At 41.8% G+C, this 15,661-nt stretch overlaps 1 protein-coding gene across 5 annotated transcripts in view; it reads left to right on the top strand.

The window, feature by feature from the left end:
• The window catches only part of PDE7A (phosphodiesterase 7A), a 130,905-nt gene that overhangs the window by 46,676 nt on the left and 68,568 nt on the right, over nucleotides 1–15,661 (top strand). For all 5 annotated transcript variants that reach the window (XM_034763004.1, XM_034763006.1, XM_034763005.1 and 2 more), the window contains one exon: nucleotides 13,858–13,918. In XM_034763004.1, coding sequence (XP_034618895.1) covers nucleotides 13,858–13,918 — 61 coding nt within the window. The remainder of the gene's footprint in view (nucleotides 1–13,857; nucleotides 13,919–15,661) is intronic.

Raw genomic sequence — 15,661 nt, 5'->3', positions numbered from 1 at the left:
TGGGGCAGACTGCAGTGAAAAAGCCGCTCATCATAGGCAAGGGGGTTCGGACCTGCTGCCTTCCTCTGCCTCCCAGTACCTCTATGGGCCTTGGACCAGGCCCTGCAGCCTGGGGAGTTGCCAGCCTGGAGCTCCCCTGCTCCTCTGGCTCTTCCCAGCCCTGCTTCACTCTCAGTACCCTTTCTGCAGGCAGCCAGGCCCTGCTCTGTCCCAGCCTGGAGAGAGACTTCTTTTGGGTCTCTGGCTCACAGCCTTTTTATACAGGCTAGCTGTGGCCTGATTGGGTCATGCCCTACTGCGGTTACTTCCCCAGTCAGCCTAGTAGCTGCTTTCTCCCAGCCACAGCCCTCCGCAGGGCTATTTTAAGCCCTTCAGGGCAGGAGTGGAGTAACCACTCCGCTACAGTGCAATATGCTTACCAATTTTGTTTTTGTCACAGTTCAAACAAAACAGTTTGTGCTAAAAATTAGGGCTTTCAAGCGATTAAAAAAATTGTGATTAATCGTGCTGTTAATAATAGAATACCATTTATTTAAATATTTTTGGATGTTTTCTACATTTTCAAATATATTGATTTCAATTACAACACAATACAAAGTGCACACTTTATATTTCTTTTTTTTATTACAAATATTTGCACTGTAAAAAAACAAAAGAAATAGTATTTTCTAATTCACCTAATACACGTACTATAGTGCAATCTCTTGATCATGAAAGTTGAACTTACAAATGTAGAATTATAAACAAAAATAACTGCATTCAAAAATAAAACAATGTAAAACTTTAGATCCTACAAGTCCACTCAGTCCTACTTCTGGTTCAGCCAATTGCTCAGACAAACAAGTTTGGTTACACTTGCAGGAGATAATGCTGCTCGCTTCTTGTTTACAATGTCACGTGAATTTAATCTCCCTGTCCCTGTGAACTGAAATGGGGAAACCCCCGATGAATCTGTTTTGATGTCACTTCTTTTTCCAACTCTGTCTAAAGAAAGCTAATTGGGTGTCTCTTCTAGCCCTTCAGTAGCTCCACCTCTCCTATGAGGATAGTGTGCCCCCAAGTGAAGACTCATAGACCTGTGTGTGGGAGATGACCTCTCTCTAGGGCAAGCTGTTCTTGATTATTCTTGGATCTTTGGGATGGGTGAGGCTTCTCCATTCCTTCCTGGGTTCACCTGGTTTTTCTAATCCCTACTTCTCCCTTAAATCCTGAAGATGGCTGTGTGGATTGTTTCTTCCAGCCTCTGCTAAAAGCTTTTGGGGCACCATTTCAAGGTCCAGCAATTGAAGGAGGCTCCCCCAGTCTCCTTTTCAGGTTTCTTGTCCTGAGTAGGTGTCTGGGGAGTGAATAAGAATTTTCAGGCTCCCAGTGCTCTTTAGTCAATTGCAGGGGTCCAGATAAGAGGTGATTCTCCAGCATGAAACTACAAAGAGCAGGAGTAGCTCTGCTTGGGTTACCAAATAACATCACCTTGCAGAGTGCAAAGAGCATGCATATGAACACCACCTACAATCCTGCTTAAGGGTTATGTCTTTCTTGCTCATGCATAAGGCAGGAAGTGAAACAGTCAGTAAAACAGTGAAACTAACTGTACATAAAATGCTGTCAAATGCATATTGTAAAACTGGAAAAAGAGAACTTTTATTTTAAGTTAACCATATTTGCTACTTGTAAGACGTATGCAAAAATCTTCAGAGGAAAAAATATAATTTCAAGTTGGTGTCCCTTTTAAAAAAATATATAATTAGGTGGTAAGGAGAAATGTTTCTTTTGTTGAAACCTCATGTTATATTGTCAGGATGCACCAGAGGTGGTTTCAGTTTAATACTTGCAGGTTTCCCCCCATCATTTGCAAAAGCTAAATGAACCAGGCAACCACACCTTCTCTTTCTTAAATGTCTATTTAAGCCTCTTCTGTGTTACTCACAAGAAGCTAATTTGACAGGGTTAAAATAAAACAAAACCAAATACCAGTGTTACATCCCAATGGTTTCCTAAGATGTCCTGTGTTTGTGCTGCAAAATGTACAGAAAATATTTGACCATGATGATCTTGTCAAGTACAAAACATATCATTGGAACAAAAATGTTAGAGGTACCTATGGGTGTAGACAATTCAGATAGTGATTTATCTAAAAGCCTCTACTGCAGTTAGCCAGGAACTGAATTTGGAACATTAGTATAAACAAAGTTTCAGCTAAATGACTTCCGACATTGTCAGTTTTAAACTCTTCTAGTTTTTGTACCTGTTGCTTTAAGTCTTGCTAAGTTTGGAGAACCTTTCTGGTACTGGTGTGTTATTTCAACTTCCTGTCTTTACATCAGTCATTCTGTCCTCTGTGCAGGAAGAATAAATAGTGTATGAGGAAGAAATAACCTAGATCGACTTTCATATTGCAGGGTGAGGGCTGCCATTTTTCTTAAAATAAAAAAATTGAACCTCTTTTATTTGCAAATTAAACACAAAAATGGAACAGCACACTATTTTAAAACACTTTACAGAGGACACCACATTTCAGCAGGTTAAATGAAAAAACTTCCTGTAAGAGCACATTCGGTTAAATACAACTCTCATGTAGGTTAGTTCCTAGATCCTCTCAAAGAGCCAAATCTTAGTGTCTAATGTAAAGATGGCCTCACCTTCTTGAGCCTTGGAGAGCTGAGATACTTGACTAATAGCTGTTTTCATTAGTCAGTTTCAGCAAGGCATAACAGGCACCCCGTGTCACTACTGATAGCCAATAGCTTGGATCTTGCTCTCCTCTGAAGCAACCCTGCCCTGTTGTGCATAGTGTGGCCTACAGCCTCTGTGTCTCATAACATTTCTAGGCAGGCAGTAAATAAAGGAGTACCACCTTAGTGCCAGGCAAATATCTGACTTTTTCTGCTGGGCTAGGGAGGACCACAGAGTTTGTAGGTGAATGGCAGCAAAATATGGGCCAGGAAGATCCCTTGTGCCCCACCAACAGGTGCCTCTTAATTCATACCAGCAAAAACAAGGAGAAGTCCTTGTGGCACCTTAGAGACTAACAAATTTATTTGGGCATAAGCTTTCGTGGGCTAGAACCCACTTCATCAGATGCATGAAGTGAAAAATACAGGAGGAGGTATAAATATATGAAAGGATGGAGGTTTCTTTACCAAGTGTGAGGTCAGTCTAACAAGATAAAGCAATTTAACAGCAGGATACCAAGAGAGGAAAAATAACTTTTGAAGTGGTAAGAGAGTGGCCCATTACAGACCGTTGACAAGAAGGTGTGAGTAACAGTAGGGAGAAATTAGTATTTGGGAAATTAAGTTTAGGTTTTGTAATGACCCAGCCACTTAGTCTCTAAGGTGCCACAAGGACTCCTCGTCGTTTTTGCTGATACAGACTAACACAGCTACCACTCTGAAAACTTAATCATACCAGCTTGCTTGGTCAAAACAAGGGAAATTTACTGCCAAAAGCACTTTTTAGCAGAGTTAATTCCAGAATGCCAAGTGCCACTAATGTCAAGTGGCACTATATTTAAACCTCTCAGAAGGATGAAATACAGTTGAGCTAAAACTAATGTAAACCTATGAAAGCTGGGAAATGCATTATGACACATCAGCCCTGCATTGCAACCTTAACTTTGCTCTCATTGAGCAACATTCCAACTTGCCCCTGACAGATGACATAGTACTCTTCCCTTTCAGATGATAGGGAGCACTGCAGCCACAGAGCATATGAATAACAGTCCTGCAGCACTGAATCACTGTCTGTTATGCATTGCCCAAGCATGATCCAGTTTGTAAAACTAACTTGAGTAGCTTAAACATTGCTTCTCTAAAGTGACAGTGGATGCTGGACTTGAGCAGAGTGCAGTCATGATTGATGTAATTTAGGGCAGATCAATATGATAGCCTAGGTGGCTCCAGAAAAGTTATAAGACCCAGGAAATTTTAGTGTTCCCCTCAGAAAAAGGATCTGTCAATATCTTGTAAAGCCTTGACCAAATGACTCCAAATCTGTACAGTAACTCCTCACTTAAAGTCGTCCCCGTTAATGTTGTTTCGCTGTTACGTTGCTGATCAATTAGGGAACATGCTCGTTTAAAGTTGTGCAATGCTCCTTTCTAACGGCTTTTGGCTGCCGCTTGCTTTGTCCACTGCTTGCAGGAAAAGCAGCCTGTGGCAGCTAGCTGGTGGGGGCTTGGAACCAGGATGGACCGGCAGCCCCCCTATCAGCTCCCAGCTCCCCTAAGTTCCCTGTGCTGCAGCTGCCCAGCAGGCTAGCAATTGCAGCTATCCCTCCCCCCACCGTCATGTGCTGCTCCTGCTCTCTGCCTTGGAGGTGCTCCCTGAGCCTCCTGCTTGCTGTGCCGGGGGGGGGAGAGGAGAAGGAGGAAGAGGAGGGGCTAATGTCAGGGTGTCCCCCTTCCCCCTGTTCCTACACCCCACTTACCCCTTCTCCATATAGAGCAGGGTGGGGACATGGACTGAGAGACAGAGAGAGCCTGGGGCCGCAGTTGCTCTCTCAACTTCCTGATCCACTTAAAAAGACAATGCACTTAAAAGTGGGTCAGCTTACTTAAAGGGGCAGTGTGCATTTCTCTCTCTCTCCCACACACAAGGTGTGTGTCTGTCTCTTTCTGCTAGGCTGTCTCCCCTCCCTCTTGTTCGTGCTGCCTTGTGTGAGAGGCTACATTAACAACGTGTTAACCCTTGAGGGCTCAGCCGAGTGCTAGTTCATCATTTAGCACAGGGGTTCTCAAACTGGGGGTCGGGACCCCTCGGGGCTCATGAGGTTATTACATGGGAGGGCCCGAGCTGTCAGCCTCTACCCCAAACCCTGCTTTGCCTCCAGCATTTATAATGGTGTTAAATATATAAAAAAGGACTTTTAATTTATATTGGGGGGGGGGTCGCACTCAGAGGTTGCTATGTGAAAGGGGTCACCAGTACAAAAGTTTGAGAACCACTGATTTAGCAGCAAGGCATTCCCTGAGAAATATCCCACCATCTTCCACGCTCTAACTTCACCACCTCAACCAAGCTTCACAAGCATCATAGCTGTGAACAGTATTAAATTGTTTGTTTAAAACGTATACTGTGTGTATATATGTGTGTGTGTATATATGTGTGTATATGTATGTATATGTATATAGTTTTTTTTGTCTGGTGAAAAAAATTTCCCTGGAACTTAACCCCCCCCCCTATTTTACATTAATTCTTATGTGGAAATTGGATTCACTTAACATCGTTCCGCTTAAAGTCACATTTTTCAGGAACATATCTACAACGTTAAGTGAGGAGTTACTGTACCACTAAACTTGCCCTCAGGTCCTGACAAAGCACAGCAGTTTTTCAAGACAATCTGAGTAAACGTGGGTTTTGGAGACCTTGAAAAATTAGCTATTAAACAGGAAACTCATTCCAAACTTAACAATAGTGGTGCTACATTCCCACTATAATTACGGTTTCAGGTTTTAGCAAGTTCCCAGGCTTTCTGCTGGGCCTTTCTGGCTAGTGATTTCAGATGTAACATGTTCCAGGGTTTTAGTAGTAAAGGCTCTTGAAAATGCATTGCACACTTGATTTACTTAGGACACTCAACTGACTGCCCTATGTGGCGAAACTATTGGCCCTGAGGCCCTGGCCACAGTTGGGTTCAAGTGGAGTGCTGAATTGTAACTGTTAAAACTTTGGCATGTTACGTGGATAGGACCAAACTATTTAAACAGATTTAGAAAAAGCTAAGGGTTCTAAAGATTTATTGGTCTGCTTGGGGTAGGGAGTTGAGGAAAGAAATAAGTCAAATTGGTTTGGTGAGGTAGGTGTAATGAAGAAAGATCGGATCTGTTTAGAGAGAAGTATATGTAATTTAAGGTATGTCTGCACTGCCTCGCAGTCCATACTACTGGGGTCTGAATATCATTGTGCACCGAGTGCTGTGCTGTAACTCTTCTATGTGGATGCTGCAGATGTGGACTAAAAAGTTCCTAGTTTGTATTAAAGTAATCCTCTTCAAACAGGACTATGTTAAGGTGAAGTAGGAACCTTTAGTTTGTACCCAGAACATCCACAAGGGAAGTTAAAGAGCAGCATTTTAGGGTGCACTGTTATTTACACCCCTATAATTTGAACTGGGGGGAAGTATAGGCAGGCCCTTAGGCTGGGGAGCAGGGAAGAGCCATGAAAGCTTGAAACTCTGAAAAAACATTACCTTCAAAAACAAATGGCCTCTGGAGTTCATTTTATGTATGTTTTCATCATTTCAAAGGAACTTGATTAATGGTTAGGCTCATTGTTACTCAGTTGGTGGATATCCCACACTGGAAGTTTTTAACTTTCGGAGTTAGTTTCTTTTCAAACTTTCACTGGTTATAGTCATTTTAAAAAAGACATGAGGGCTGGAGAGGATATTGTGTATAGACAGTCTGCTCTGAAGGAGAGACTTTCCAGATGTGATGGTAACAAAGCAGATTAAATTTGAGGCTTAAAATGTTCAACCATTGTTTCCTTTAATTAGCCAAGTATATTATTTGTACTGTGTGAGCTGAAATTAAATTAAATACTTTTATTAGGGCTTTAGACTTCTGTAGCCAAAACAGAAATTTAAAAGTGAAATACTCATCTGAAATAATACATTTAGGTCATTTTTGTATTAATGCAGCATCTAATTTGATTTTTTTAATGGTTATTCAGTAACATAGGAGTTAATTGACGTGGGGGCCCTTTTCAGTTTGTTTCTAAATTACACTGGCGTATGATTCAATCTTTGAAATGTGAGGAATTTGTATGCCAAAAATAATATATTATATTCAGCATAATTCGGACTGAAGATTTGTTGGGCCAGAAGTTTTCCAAAATTGTAAGTTTTCTTGATGTCATGGTTGTCATGTCCAGGTTCTAGATGTCGCACTTCTGTCACAACATCCTTTTTCCTAGTTATTTTTTTACTTTTAGGGATAGTGACAGAAGGAATTGCACCATTTCCTCCTTTTTAGTATTAGTCTGTGAAGAGAATAAAGGTGCTTGATGCCAAACATGCAAATGTTTGGGGAATCTTGAACCCTACTGCAGTAGATAACTTGTGCATCCATCTGTGGTCACTGGTAACCATTACTTGCTCTTGCAGCCACTGAAACAGCAGTGATATTTCTCTTACCATAGGCTACTGTGCTTCACCTCCACCGAGCGTTGAAAGAATTTCAGCCCCAGATGTTGCTTTGGCCAGGATAAGGATAAGTTTAGGTTAATGCTTGGAGACAGAATCTTTTGCTCCTGTCCTAAGGCAAGCCATACTTTTTGTTACTGTTTACTGTTTGTGCTTCCCATAACACTTTTATCATTTATCTGTACAGTGAAGTGTCTTAGCATAATTCAAAAATGTAAAAATTATGAAGCTTTTAATTTCTTAATATTTCTTAAATGGAAGCAGCAGTAACTCATAGTAATGAAAATGTAACAGACTCTGTCTTGGGGTTAAATAAACTTAAAGTCATGATCTTGTGCCTCTGAAGAGTTATCATAAGGATCTGGTTTCAATTGGAGTTTTCCTGTTTATGAACAATTGTATCCAAGTGGAAGAGAAACTATGGTGGTTGCATATAGAGTAGTTTAAAAATATTGTAACTTGTTCTATAAAGGTTGATTAGAAAGTTGTCCTCTGTGTAAGTTTTTCTGTGGACTCTTTTTGAATAGGCAGTTTTAAAAACAAGTAATTGCTTTATATCTCTGGAAATTAAAGGAAACATCAAGGTTTGGTCAATATTATAGGCAGGGCTGGTAGCATGGCCGATTAAGGTTGCCCAACACTTCCCATTATAAGACATTCTTTTCAATAGCTTATACCTTTGTCAGAATCTAACTGTATTGGCAGAAATTTTCCATGCACAGTTTCTGCCTCGGGCTGAACTTTTGGGAAGATTTCAGCCAAAATGGTTCAGCCGTTTCTGAGAACAAGGCTAGAGAAAAACACCTCAGCAAAACCAATGTTAAATTCTTGAGTCCTTATCTTAGTGCCCCCATGCTTTACAGCATGGGTGGCCAACTTGAGCCTGAGAAGAAGCCAGAATGTACCAATGTACATTGCCAAAGAGCCATAGTAATATGTCAGCATCCCCCCCATCAGCTCCCCCAGAGCCACAGGTTGGCCACCCCTGCTTTAGAGGCTCTGAAATTTGGCAGGGAGGTGGCCTTGGGCCAGGAATGTGCCTTGTACCATCCCCCTGAAAATCTATCCAAATTTGGCCAAGATATAAGCCTTTGAAAAATCATGCTTAGTCAACAAGTTGCTAAAACTGAAGATAAAGTCTCTGAAGATTCTTCCCTTGCTGAGTGTGCTCAACTGCCTCACAGCTTCTAGTGCAAATCAGACTGTGTATACAGCCTCCCCTGAGCATGCTCCATCCCTTCATTGCTCCTTCTTGGGACTGAACCTATTCATGACTGAATTATGCATCATTGGTCACAGAAGTAACTGATTCCGTGACTTTCCATGACTTCTGCAGTGGCTGGTGCTGGCTGAGGGGCTGTCTGAGCAGGGGAAAGGGGCCATGAGACAGGCCTTACAAGGATCTAGGATATTGCAACCTCACTGTTTTTATCTTAGTGTTTTGTGTAAAGTCAAGCACTCAGAAGTTGGAAAATGCCAGGATTAAGTTGGCTGTGTGCAACCTTAATTTGGCACCCATGGGTATATGCATTATGATACAAGTTTTAATTAAATGAGCACATACTACTTTTTCCATAGGACCCTCATTCATTGCAAAGGAAGGACATGCTCTGGGGATGAATTGGGGTTGTGTAATGAAGCAGGCTGATATCTATAAGACCCTTGCTTTATTTTGTTACAGAAGTTGAAAGGTGTGTAGTGAATGAGGCAGGGATTGTAGGCAGATAGGGGACTGTCTGGTGGTTAAGGTAGAGAAATGCTGCCATGGAGAACTGAATTCTGTTCCTGCCTGTGCCACAGATTTCCTCTGTGATAAAAGCAAGTCACTTAAACTGAACTTTTCACAGGTAGGTACTGATTGTGTGCGTCTCATTTTCTGGATGCCCAACTTGAGACATTGGGATCTGGTTTGCAGAAGTGCTGAGCACTCACGGCTGCATTTGAAGTCAATGGGAACTGTGCTTTGGACATATAAAATCCCCCCTGTAAAATAAGGGTAATACCACTCCCTTACCTCCCAGATGTTCTATAAAGTTAAATTAGTGTTTGTGAAGCACTCCGATTCAGTGATGAATGTCATAGTAAAGCTCAGGCAGAAATTAATAATCTCTCTTCAGAGCAGGGTTTGAATTGTATGTAGTAAATAAAGACTAAGGCCATATGCAGAGCTGTCCCTTGGGTAGGGCAAATCGGGGCAAACGCACCAGGCCCCGCACTCTGGGGGCCTCTGCGCTTCAATAAAATCAGGACTGTCCCGATATTTAGCCCTTTGTCGTGCGTCCTGACCAATATACGATCTGGATGCCATTTGTCCCGATGTTCAGGTGAGGAGGTGGGCGTGGAGGTGAGGAGGGAGGTGGGTGAGTGGTGTGAGGAGGCGAAAGGGGAGGTGAGCAGCAGATGGGCATGAGAGAGAGGCGGGAGGGTGGATGGGGGCGTGCGCCAGACGGACGGCGAGGAGACTTGCAGAGAGGCAAGCAGTGGGCAGGCAGGTGAGGAGGTGAGCAGCAGGCGGGCAGGTGGCGAGGAGAGCGGCGGTCAGGTTGATGGGGGTTGTGGTGCACCGGACGGACAACGAGGAGACTAATGGGGAGGCAAGCAGTGGGCAGGTGGATAGATGGCGAGGAGGAGAGCGGTGAGTGGGGGGAAGGAGGGTGCACCGGGCAGACGGTGAGGAGACTAGTGGGGAGGCTGATTTGTCCCAGTCCCCACACCGCCTTAGGGATGACCCTGGCCATATGTTGAACAATGAGGATAAAATAGGGTATTGAATTGGTGTGCAGCTCACTAACTGCACACCATCTATCATGTGCATTGAATCAGGGAGGGGTCCAGTGGGAAAAAAATTAGTATGTGACCATGTAGCTAAAGCCTATATCATAATGCATATGCACAAAGGAGCCAAATTAAGGTTGCACAGGCATCCTCAATTCTGGCATTTCCTAAATTTTGAATGGCTGATTTTGCAAACTTAATGTTCTTTTAATGTAGTTTCTCATGTGAATTTAGAACATGAGAAGTAAAAAAGGATGTAAAATCTTGCAATATTACCCAGGATAACTTCCTGTCAGGAATATTGGCAGGAATAATAACTATAGAAGGGAGAGGGTAATACTTAAGAAAACATTTTAATATTTTTGGGAGGGAAGGCTTAAACAAAATTACTGCCCAACACTTCTGTGGTTAAGGGTGTTTGAAGCTTCATTAAAGAAATATATCAGTCAGTGAGACAATATCTCATTGATTTTTAAAACATGATGGACCAAAGGAGGGTGGTTTGACAAACTTACCAGTCACCTTCCTATCCATGGAAAGATACAAAACACAAGGAGGAGTTATTTCATTAATGAATTCCAGAAGTAATGCCCTGGTGAGAAACCTAGGTGCATCACTAACCTACAAGTCCTGGGACTTTCCTGGACCCTGCTTTGGGCTCCATCAGACTCGGGCTAGTAGATACTTGAAAAATTAAAACTTTAACATGTTGACTACTATCAGAAAGAATCCCTGGTATGCTCACATCTTGAATACTGCATGCAGATATGATCGCCCCATCTCAAAAGAGATATACAGTCTTGAAAAGTCAGCTGACCATTACTTTCCTTCTTGGGATAGAACTCTGAGGAATAAAGTGAAAGCTTCCATCCAGTACATGAACAAGGCTACTTCAGTAAGTAATTCTGAAGGTTTTCTGCCTTCTTAGCCGTTAACATGGTTCTGAAGAATCATGGGCTGGAAATGGAGAGGTGAGCTTGGTGGTCCCTAGCACAAGGCAAGTTATACTCCATGTGTCCTTGAGCTACATTACCACCCCCAGCCCTGTCCCCCTGAATCATACAAAAGTACAGATATGTTTCCCCAACCCTACATGGGTGTCTGGTATTTGTACTTATGACTAGCTTCTCTGGATTGAGAACAATGAACAAATTCAATTTGTCAGTACATATTAGAGTATTAAACACCACAGCCATATAATAAACAATGCATGTTTTCATTAGGGACACACCCAGCTGCAGAAACAAAACACATGCTGAAATCAGCTTTGCAGGGGAAGGCTCAGCTAAGGAATTGCCCAGTACTCAAGTGCACCCTCCCCCCCGAGAATAAACCCAACATTATACCATCTTGCGCTGCACAAGGATCTGTACAGTGTAAACTCATGAAATTCGCCCCCTCCCTCAATGTGGGGGAAGATATGCAACAGCTTTTGCCCCCCAATAATGTTTTCCACCCAGTAGTCTTAGACAAAATAAAATAAGTTTATTAACTACAAAAGATAGATTTTAAGGGAAAGCAAACTGATCAAAGCAGATTACTTAGCAAATAAAACAAACACGAAATCTAAGCTTAATATACTAAAGAAATTGGTTATGCGTAGCAAATTCTTACCCTAAATGTTGTTTTAGACAGATTGTAGAGATTCTTGAAGGCAAGCTGCACTTACTTGCAGCTTAAAACTCCCGTTATTCCTTTCACAAGCTAGACAATCCTCTAGCCTGGGTTCAGCCATTCTCCCCTAGTTCGGTGTTTTTTTTCTTAAGTTTCAGAGTAACAGCCGTGTTAGTCTGTATCCGCAAAAAGAAGAACAGGAGTACTTGTGGCACCTTAGAGACTAACAGATTTATTAGAGCATAAGCTTTCGTGGACTACAGCCCACTTCTTCGGATGCATATAGAATGGAACATATATTGAGGAGATATATATACACACATACAGAGAGCATAAACAGGTGGGAGTTGTCTTACCAACTCTGAGAGGCCAATTAATTAAGAGAAAAAAAACTTTTGAAGTGATAATCAAGCTAGCCCAGTACAGACAGTTTGATAATAAGTGTGAGAGTACTTACAAGGGGAGATAGAGTCAATGTTTGTAATGGCTCAGCCATTCCCAGTCCTTATTCAAACCGGAGTTGATTGTGTCTAGTTTGCATATCAATTCTAGCTCAGCAGTCTCTCTTTGGAGTCTGTTTTTGAAGTTTTTCTGTTGTAATATAGCCACCCGCAGGTCTGTCACTGAATGACCAGTGAATCAGGAATCAGGAATCAAAATACTCAAAAACCAGTGGGAGAACACTTTAACCTGTCTGGTCATTCATAACACTTCATATTTCTAGCTTCAGGTACAAGAATGATACATTTATACAAATAGGATCAACACACTCAGTAGATCATAAGCTTTGTAATGATACCTTACAAGAGAGCTTTTGCATAAAGCATATTCCATTTACATTATATTTACACTCATAAGTATATTTCCATAAACATATGGAGTGCAACGTCACACTGGTCTGCCCCCAGTTGTCAGGGCATGACCCACTGTGAAGACTGTCTGACATGGTGAGTTTTAGACCAGGTCTACACTTCAGACTTATATCGATATAACTACATCGCTCAGGGGTGTGAAAAATCCGTACTAACTTAACTCCCTAGTTGAGCTTCTCCTGTTGACATAGCTACTGCTTCTTGGGGAGGTGGATTAACTACGCTGACAGGAGAAGGTCTCCCATTGGCAGAGGAGCATCTTCAACTTAAACACTAGCGTTTTAAGAGTAGACATGCCCTTTAAATGAAAATTGACCAGTTAGACAGAATTTTCCCTTTTGAAATCCTGCAGCAAGCTGCACATTTTTGACATTTTCTAAATGAAACATTTTGATTTCTTTTTATATAAAGTGATTTTTCATTTTGAAATTACTTTTAATTTTGCATTAAAAAAATCAGGAAATTGAAATGAAACATTTAGTGTTGGGTGTGAACAAAATATTTTGTTTGACCCATAATGATTTTTTTCTTTGATTTGCTGAAAACTTTACACTTTAATTTTCTGTCTGGCCCAAAATGAATTATTTTTTAAACTTTTCAAAATTGCAATGAACTTAAAAATCTGTTATTTGCCTCTAGTTACAAGAAAAATTGAAAAGCAGAAAATGCAAATGTTTGTTCTGAGAACTAAGCTTTAACATTCTAGATGAGCATGAGGAGCACAGGCCACTGCTGAGGTGTCTGCAGCCTATAACATAACCAAAGTTTTGCATGTGTCCATTTTTCCTTATTTTTGTTGTACTAGTGGAGAGGGAGGACATGATTTTGCGAGGCAGCTGGAGAAGGAATGTGCGAGGAGAGGGGAGGGAGTTTCAGCACTCCTCATAGACTAGTGGTTCCCAAACTGTGGGACACACCCCCTTAAAGAGGGACGCGGAGGAAGGTTCGGGTGGTGCAGTGGGGCCCAGGCCAGCCTCCATGGGGGCTGGTGGGAAGGAAGCATCACCCAGCCCCGCCCCATTCCGAGCTCTGCTCCATCCCTATCCCCAACTCTGCTCCGCCCTGCATATGACCGTGGCTCTGCACGCGGCCATGGCCCCGGCTGCCAGCCCAGGGGCGCCGCTGCACGTGATTCCAACAGTGGCTCACGGGGGGGAGGCACGGATGGGATAAGAGGGAGCGTGATGTGAAAAGTTTGGGGACTACTGTCATAGACCCTGTGCTATCAGTTCTCCTCTCCTGGCTTCTCTGTTATTAGTTCCCTCCTTCTCTTGGCACTTCTCTGCTCTTGCCAAGATAAAATTAGGATGCACTGTCAAGAACTGAATTTTTTTTTTAATTAGTCAATTTTAAAAGAATAAGTTGACCATGGCTCTTCACAAGAGATGCAACTTAAGGGTCAGACTAATTATCATCCGTAAAATAGATTGATGTTTGTCTTTATTTTTTACAGAGACGTGGAGCAATTTCCTATGACAGCTCTGATCAAACTGCATTGTACATTCGTATGCTAGGTAAGCATGGCAACTTTTGTGTTGTAGCACTGATCTATATTTGTGACTATTTGCTTTAAAATGGTGTGGTGAACTGTAACGTAATTTATAAATACAGTATTTAAAATCTTTTCAGTTTGTCCTTTTTTCTGCTGTCACTATTTTAGACAACTTATTTTGCCATTTACTAACTGCTGCAAAAAAAGTTATTCCACCCAAGTATTGTATTTGGGATTGAGGCTCCATTGTGCAAAGTGCTGTAAAGATATATATAAAAAAGGAAACCATGGTTACTGTCACAAAATGTATTAAGATACTGAAGGCAGTGTTTCCTCATTAGTTTTGGATTTAAGGAAAAATATTTAACAGGAGAAGAATCTTACAGGTTTGCATAGGCTTATGTTTTGTGTACCTCACTTAAATCTGTAGAAAAAATAGATTTAATGGGTGGCAATTACCTTTGTATGTTCATTTTTAAACAATATTATGTAAAGTCTTTATTTGTATTGCAGTACTTTTTGTTGTCCCTCATTCAGTATGCATATAGCAGAACATTTTACACCTGTCATTTTTTTTTTATAATTAAAATTGAATGGTTTATAACAGAGTAAATATTTGCATATAAGAATAGTTTTGTCTTACACTTCTAAAGTTCATTATAGTAACTGTCTTAAGTCTTAATCTTGAAATAATGATGTGAATTAAAATGGAGTAACTGAAGCAGGACTTCTCTGCTTTCCTGCATGTGCTGCCTGGGCTTAGGATGGGAAGAGCAGCCCATGGAGCTGGGAAAGTGCTGAGGGTGCTAGCTTGGGGGGGGGTAGCTCTTTCCCGTCCTGTTCCTTTGTTCAGCCCTAAGGAGGTGAAGGGGTGGGGTGGTGAAAGTATCCCAGGAGTGTCTTCCTCTTCTTCAACCTTCTGAGAGTCAGCCCCAGCTTGACTTCACTCTCCTAGAACTGGGGATGTGCAGCATCCAGGGAAATGGCAGGGCCAGCAGCCAGTTGCGGGGGCAGGAGACTGTATCAACGGGTGAGAGCTGGATGGGGCAGTGCCTAGAGAAAGTACAGTAAGATTGTGGTTAGTGCCTATTAGAGAGGGCTGCAGGATGTAGGGTACAGAAGAGGGTGCTGAGATCAGTGCCTAGGGAAGGGATGATATTGAAGTGTCCTACCTATCAACCAGAAGTAAAAGGAAGAGGACGTCTCCCAGATTGTGCATTTCAGGCTAACTTTTTTCTGAAATGCTCCTACACAAAGGGGAAATTCCCCCTAAGAATTCAAAAGTCAGGTACCAGACCAAAAAAGTAATATAACTTGCTTAAAAATCGTGAGGATTTTCTTTTTTGGGGGGGGTATCATGATTCTTCTTTGAGTGATGATCCCTATGTGTATTCATATGTGAGATATGCATGTGCATCATGTGCCTGTGTCCGGAATTTCTTGTAGGCATTGTCCATTGGCTTGCACACGTGCAGTAGCTCTCTTTATGCTCCTAACCAAGGTCATAAAGGGCAATGTGGGCCAAAGCCTTTCCAGTTCCTTCTTATCACCACATGGTTTGCATCAGAATTTTTGGTGTTCTCAGCTCCTTTTTATTGTGTCATTCCTATAAGAATCATATGTAGTTAGTTTTTTAGTTTTAATAGATTAGTGCAGCATAGCTAGATAGCATTTTTTCCCCCCCTGAGAAGTCTGGGATTATGCTCAGGGTTCAAAAACTGTTTCCTTCTCTAGCTCCTTTTCTGTTAACGACAAACATCAACAC

Source organism: Trachemys scripta, chromosome 2, assembly GCF_013100865.1.
Source record: "Trachemys scripta elegans isolate TJP31775 chromosome 2, CAS_Tse_1.0, whole genome shotgun sequence".
NCBI classification, from domain to species: domain Eukaryota; kingdom Metazoa; phylum Chordata; order Testudines; family Emydidae; genus Trachemys; species Trachemys scripta.
This window is presented reverse-complemented; position numbering and strand designations above follow the sequence as displayed.